A 6,358-nucleotide genomic window follows, 5' to 3' on the forward strand; every position below is an offset into this window, starting at 1 on the left:
ATGAGCAAACTGGGGATGGGGGTGGGGTAATGGAGGGCAAGGGTTGAGGGTGAGAAAGAGAGCTTAGGGGAGAGGGAGTCCCAGCTAGATCAGGAACAGAATGGGAGATCAGAGAGGGAGATACCATGATGAATGAAGACTACAGGGGAATAGGAAGAAGCAGAGTGCTAGAGAGGTCCCCAGAAACCCCAAAGATACCTCCACTGTAGACTACTGGCAATGGTCGAGAGAGTGCCTGAGCTGATTGGATGGCAAAACACCCTGGCTGTCATGATAGACCTCTCATCCAGTGTCTGATGGAAGCGGATGCAGAGATCCACGGCCGAGCCCCAGGTGGAGCTCCGGGAGTCCAATGGGGAGAGAGAGGAGGGATTGTATGAGCGAGAGATGTTGAGACCATGGTTGGAGGAAGTACAGGGACAAATAGCCAGACTAGTGGAAGCGCAAGAACTGTGAACCAATGGCGGAGAAGCCCCCATGGAACTGGACTAGAATGAGTATTTTAAATTTGTTTTTGATAATTTCATACATGGGTATGATGTATTATGATTAGATCAAACTTCCATTTTTCTTGTCTGTCTCCCTTTCAGCTCTTCCTTCTCCTTACCAGTTCATTCCAATTGCTCGTAACACCTTGTGGTACTGCGAGGCCAGAGCAGGAGCAATGTACCTGCAAGTTTGTGGGAAGCCAGAGCAGGAATAATATACCTGCAAGTTAGTGGGAGGCCAGAACATGAACAATGTATTTTGCAGGTTAGGGTTTCTGCTTATAGTTAAAGAATAAGTTCCTATTTGTCCTGTGTTAAGTCCTTGCAAGTTAAGATTTCTATTTGTAATTAAGAATACAGTTTCTAGAGGCTACCTTCTTCCCTGGATTTGTGACCTCTCCCTCAGACCACAGTGAAGCATTATGGTGGTATTGTGTACCCCAAAATATTGTGCACCCTAATAAACTTATCTGGGGTCAGAGACAGAACAGCCACAATATTAAACATAGAGGTTAGGTAGTGGTAGCACACGCCTTTAATCCTAGCATTCCAGAGACAGAAATCTGTCTGGATCTCTGTGAGCTCAAGGCCACATTGGAAACAGCCAGGCATGGTGACACACATGCCTTTAATCCTAAGAAGTGAGCCTTTAATCCCAGGGAGTGATGGCAAAAACAGAAAGCTATATAAGGCGTGAGGACCAGAAACTAGAAGCATTTGGCTGGTTAAGCTTTTAGGCTTTTGAGCAGCACAGTTCAGCTAAGATCCATTCCTGATGAGGACTCAGAGGCTTCCAGTCTGAGGAAACAGGATCAGCTGAGGAATTGGCAAGGTGAGGTGGCTGTGGCTTGTTCTGCTCCTCTGACCTTTCAGCATTCACCCCAATACAAGGCCTCAGGTTTGATTTTATTAATAAGAACTTTTAAGGTTCCTGCTACATCACATTGACAACTTCTCCCCTTCCTGACATCTCTTCTCTTGATTTCAACTGTCTTGTTGATAAATAAAAAAAGCTTGTGTTTACATTGGGCCCACCTGGATAGTTCAGATAACCTTCTTGTGTCAAGAGCCTTAATTTAATCCATTCCATTTGCCAGGGGCTGAGTAAAGTAACATGCTCATAAATCCCAGGGATTAGAACATGTATGTTGTGGGGAAGGCAAAGAGTTTTACTGCTGTGTTATTTTCCGCTGTTGATTTTGATGAACAAAGATATTAATACTATCAGTGTTTATACGGGTTAATAGAACACAAATTCTTACTTCTTTGGGATAAATATCCAGGAATATAATAAGTACTGGAGTGTATGGTAATTGCATTTTTTATTGTATAATAAACAGCCAGTGTGCTTTCCAGAGTAGTTGTACTTACAATCCCACCACAGTGCGTGGACAGGCCCTCATTTCTGTACCACTGTCAGCATTGGAGGTTGTGACGGGTTTGTTTTTGAAAGCCCCATAAACTTGTACTGATGTCTCATTGTGAGTTTGTGTCGTGCTGATAAGGCTAGTGGGTCTGGAAGATCTTGTGGGTGCTGACTTTTCAAAAAGGTAGTAGTGTCCACCCTGATGCAATGGTTTGTAACATTAGGTGCAACATTTCTGCTAAGGAGTTTCACCTTTGATTACAGATTAAGGAAGGGAGATTTGGGGAAAGGCCTGATCAAGCCTGAGAAGCTCCGTTGTGCATCCTTGCATCACGGATGCTTCTACATGAATTAGGGGCTCCTGAGCAGGGGCTCTCTACGGCCAGGGGCCCAGGCTAGCCACGCTATCTGGGTCACGCCCTGTCCCGTGGGTCAGCTGGGAAGGGGATGAGGCGCCAAAGTCGGTCCTGAAAGCAGCCGCGTGGAACCGGTTCCTCCCAGAACTGTGCGCAGCCTCGATAACTGCCATGAGGAGGCTCAGAGATAGAGGCCGAGGCCTTCGTGGTGGTATGGCCTTACTTCGCAGAGCCTCCCTGGGCCTCTTTGCCTGGTTCTTGCTGCTTCAGACACAATTGGGCGAGGCCCGGATGGTTCCAGGAACGCTGTCTCTTGCCCCTCTCCCCTTGGAGGATGGCCTCGATGACCTGGGTGCACGCCCCCAGGAGAAGCCCCTCACAGGGATGCCTGAGACCTCGCAGGCCCCCCTGTCCCCTAACTCAGTGGCATTTACTCCGGATCACTCTTTTTCAGCCATGACTCTGCCACAGGAACGGTTTCCAACATGGATTCCAACCACGGCAGGTGAAGTTTCTGGGCCATGGTTTGCTGCAGAGAACTAGCCTGGACCTTCGGAGATGGGACCCTGATGTATAGGAGGATCTTGGGTCCTTGGGTGTGGGGTTGGGCTCTGAGTGGGCCCGAGATCTGAGGGGACGCCACCATTCCCTGATGAGTCTTAGGGATCCACACCTGCCCTGGGGTTATTTTGGGGGGCGGGACCTTGTTCTGAGGTTCTAAGGATCTGGCTGGTGGTGGAGCAGCAACAGCCTTACCCTCAGTCCCTCCCTTCACCAACCTGCTCCAGGTTGTGGCCGCAGAACCTCAAGGATAGTTGGCGGGGAACCTGCCCAAGAGAGGAAGTGGCCCTGGCAGGTGAGCTTGCAGGTGAAGAACTATCACATCTGCGGTGGCTCCCTCATCAGCAAATGGTGGGTGATGACTGCAGCCCACTGTGTGTATGGGTGAGTGCCTGGGGTCCGGGCTTGGGCCCCTAACCAGGTCTATGGCCTGTCTCTCTTGCTTTCTATTTGGAAAAAAGGAGCTGGTGGCCTAAGGCAGGAGGATTGTCAGGAGTTAGAGGCCAACTTGGTCTACATAGTGAGTTCCAGGCCAGCCTGGGCCACAGAATGAGAGAGAACCCACTTCAAAACTATAGGGGGTGAGGTGGGAGATGACAGTTGTAGGTTTTGTTGTTTTTAAAGTTCAGTTTCGGTTGACACCTGAACATTTGGTGACGATGAGCAGAGACCACATTTGGAGAACTGACTGGTGGCTGGGTGGGGTGGTTAGGGGTCCTGGAGGGAACATGGTTAGAACAGAGGGATGTAGCTGGTGGCTGTCTCAGGAGGATGGGACTGGGCTTGGGCGACTGTGTGAAGAGGAAGTATGTAGACCCTTCAGGATCTCTTTGCAGCCACCTGGATTATGTGGCATCGATGGGAGAGATTAACCTGTCATCCAAAAATGCAGTCAACATTCCTGTCCAAGACATCATTGTTCACCAAGATTACTCTGTTATGGGATCACTTGTGAATGACATCGCTCTCGCTCTGCTGGCCTTCCCTGTGAACTACACTGTCTCCATCCAGCCTGTCTGCCTCCCTGACAGGGCTTTCTTGGTACAAGCTGGGACCCAGTGCTGGGTGACCGGATGGGGCAGAACATTTGAAAAAGGTGAGCCTAAAGTAAGACCTCAGCACCTGTAGACCAGGGAACAGACTGCTTCGTAGACTGGGATTGGCCTGCAAGATAAAGGGGGAGACAGGGAGCTAGAGCTTCTAGCAGGAGGATGAAGGAGGGAAGAGAGGAGATGGCATGGGGCAGCAGCTATTGGTGGATTTCTATTGGTTTGCTAGGGCTTGAGGACAGAGTGGATTCTAGTTCAGGGTGAGATGACCTATTGTAAGCTACGAGTAGCTTCTGTGGCAGTAGGGAGTTTCTTGTATGTGAGACGAGGCCAGGAAACTCAGTGAGTCCATAGGGCAGCAGTTCTCAAACTATAGTTGTGACCCTTTGGGGGATCGAATGACTCTTTCACAGGGGTTGCCTAAGACCATGGGAAAACACAGATGTTTACATTATGATTCATAACAGTAGCAAAATTACAGTCATGAAATAGCAATGAAAACAATGTTATGGGGTCACCACAACACGAGGAGCTGGATCAAAGGGTGGTAGCATCAGGAAGGTTGAGAACCACTGCTCTAGGGTCTCCTACTACTGGGAAGAGTGCAGTTTGGTACTTTGGTGGACTACCTGTCTGAGAGCAATAAAGATGCTCTCCTGGTGCATAGGACACTGTCACTAGTGTTAGCGAGAGCATACCACATGCTTGTTGTCACCTCCCAGGCTGACAAGATTTTGCCCTCACTTGGGCTGTCCTTTCTTCTGCTTCCTTGGTTTGGACTTTCCATTGTCTTATACTCTCATTTCCTTCAGTGTCAGACGTGAATAACAGCTGATGCCTTTGAGGGTATCTGTGTGTGAACACGGTATTGAGACCTAGAGGATGTACAACTGACTCCTGTCATTCCTACTTAATGGAGCTCTGCTCTCTCCATACTTACCTCCCTGTAGGTGGATCATCAGGACACCTTCGGGAGGTTGAGCTAAACATTATTCGTCATGAGCAATGTGATCAGATTCTCAGAGAAAGCACAGGAAAACTGTTTACCCAAGTCCAAGAAGGGAGCGTCTGTGGCTATAGTGAGAGAGGAGGAGACTCCTGCCAGGCCAGTTCATGGGTCCCTTGCTACTCTGCCTTGCTAGCCTCTCCTCAGAAGTGCCTAATTCCCAGCCATTAGGGCCTGGACTGTGCCCAGATCCTCCATGTACTGTTATTGAAGCTAATGGATTGTCAGAACAAGCCAGCACAGCTCCTGGGCTAGTTTGACAGGATCTTCCAGGAGGAAACAGCAGTGGCTGGGTGGGGTGAGGGGGAGTGAATCAGGGAGACAATAAGACAAATTAGGTGTTTTCAGCCCCTTCTGAGTGAGATGCCATGTACTTGGGGTAAGTGATTTACTTATTGTTTCAGAAAAGAAACATTATGTTGGTTTATATTCAGTTATCCACTCCCCACCCCACCCCCGCTGAGGACAGGGTTTCTCTGTAGCTTTGGAGCTTGTCCTGGACTAGCTCTGTAGACCAGGCTGGCCTTGAACTCGCAGAGATCCACCTGCCTCTGCCTCCCGAGTGCTGGGGTTACAGGAGTGTGCCACCACCCGGCTCAGTTATCCTCTTTTTTTTTTTTTTTTTTTTTAAAGATGTATTTATTTATTTTATGTATATGAGTGCTCTATCATCATGCATGCCTTTTTACCAGAAGAGGGCATCAGATCACACTAGAGATGGATGTGAGCCACTATGTGGATGCTGGGAATTGAACTCAGGACCTCTGGAAAGAGCTGCCAGTGCTTTTAACCTCTGAGCCATCTCTCCAGCCCCCACTTAACCTCTTTTAATAGAATTGTTCATTTGTTAAGAAAAAATTTAATTTCAAACTCTTATAGAAATTTAGGACTGGCAGGTGCATGTTTGGTTGGTATCAGTGTGTCCAGGGCCTTGGGGTGGAATCTGTCGGGCTGTTAATTAATTTCATTCCTGTCGTTTGTTTCTTTCTCTTTCTCCAGGGTGATTCTGGGGGGCCCTTGATCTGTGAATTTAATGAAACATGGGTGCAGGTGGGGATCGTGAGCTGGGGCATTGGCTGTGGTCGAAAAGGATTTCCTGGAGTTTACACAGAAGTGAGTTACTACAAAGACTGGATCGTTAGAGAACTGAGTCAAGCTTCATATTGGAACTCATCAGGCCTCCTCATCTTAAGCATATGCCTGGTGCTTCACTTGGGCATCCTGGTGACCCTGTGACCCCCTCAGTCCACTGTCCTCTTGTTTCTGAGCCCCACTAGGCTTCTCCTCTGATCTTCTTTCCCTGCCAATGCTTTTTCTTCAAATTCCACTCAGAATCCATTGCCTCAGTGGAGCGTGACAGGGAGTTTGGGGCTTGCAACATGTCCTAGCCTGGTGCCCTGGTCATCGGCCTAAGTTACCAGTGTATAAGGGCTGTACTTTGCCTGGAGCGAAGGAGAGTGAACCATTTCCAGATAGAGGACTATCTGACCTGCCAAGTGGAGGGAGATCATCCACAGAGGAGAGAGACATCA

The 6,358-nt window shown here is 48.6% G+C and overlaps 1 protein-coding gene across 1 annotated transcript; it reads left to right on the top strand.

Annotated features, from left to right (window-relative positions):
* Nucleotides 1-2,381: 2,381 nt before the first annotated feature.
* Nucleotides 2,382-6,062, top strand: LOC118587660 (serine protease 44-like). Its single transcript, XM_036193660.1, has 5 exons — nucleotides 2,382-2,715; nucleotides 2,999-3,155; nucleotides 3,608-3,867; nucleotides 4,771-4,925; nucleotides 5,826-6,062. Exons 1-5 carry the CDS (start codon nucleotides 2,382-2,384, stop codon nucleotides 6,060-6,062), a joined length of 1,143 nt encoding a protein of 380 aa, XP_036049553.1.
* The last annotated feature ends 296 nt before the right edge of the window (nucleotides 6,063-6,358 follow it).

Source organism: Onychomys torridus, chromosome 7 (genome assembly GCF_903995425.1).
Source record: "Onychomys torridus chromosome 7, mOncTor1.1, whole genome shotgun sequence".
NCBI classification, from domain to species: domain Eukaryota; kingdom Metazoa; phylum Chordata; class Mammalia; order Rodentia; family Cricetidae; genus Onychomys; species Onychomys torridus.

Excerpts from the sequence above, each read along its gene's own strand:
- LOC118587660 (XM_036193660.1), top strand. The coding sequence starts at position 2,382 with ATGAGGAGGCTCAGAGATAGAGGCCGAGGCCTTCGTGGTGGTATGGCC. Across the intron at positions 3,868-4,770 it reads GGGCAGAACATTTGAAAAAG|GTGGATCATCAGGACACCTT; the intron begins GTGAGCCTAAAG and ends ACCTCCCTGTAG. Across the intron at positions 4,926-5,825 it reads GAGGAGGAGACTCCTGCCAG|GGTGATTCTGGGGGGCCCTT; the intron begins GCCAGTTCATGG and ends CTCTTTCTCCAG.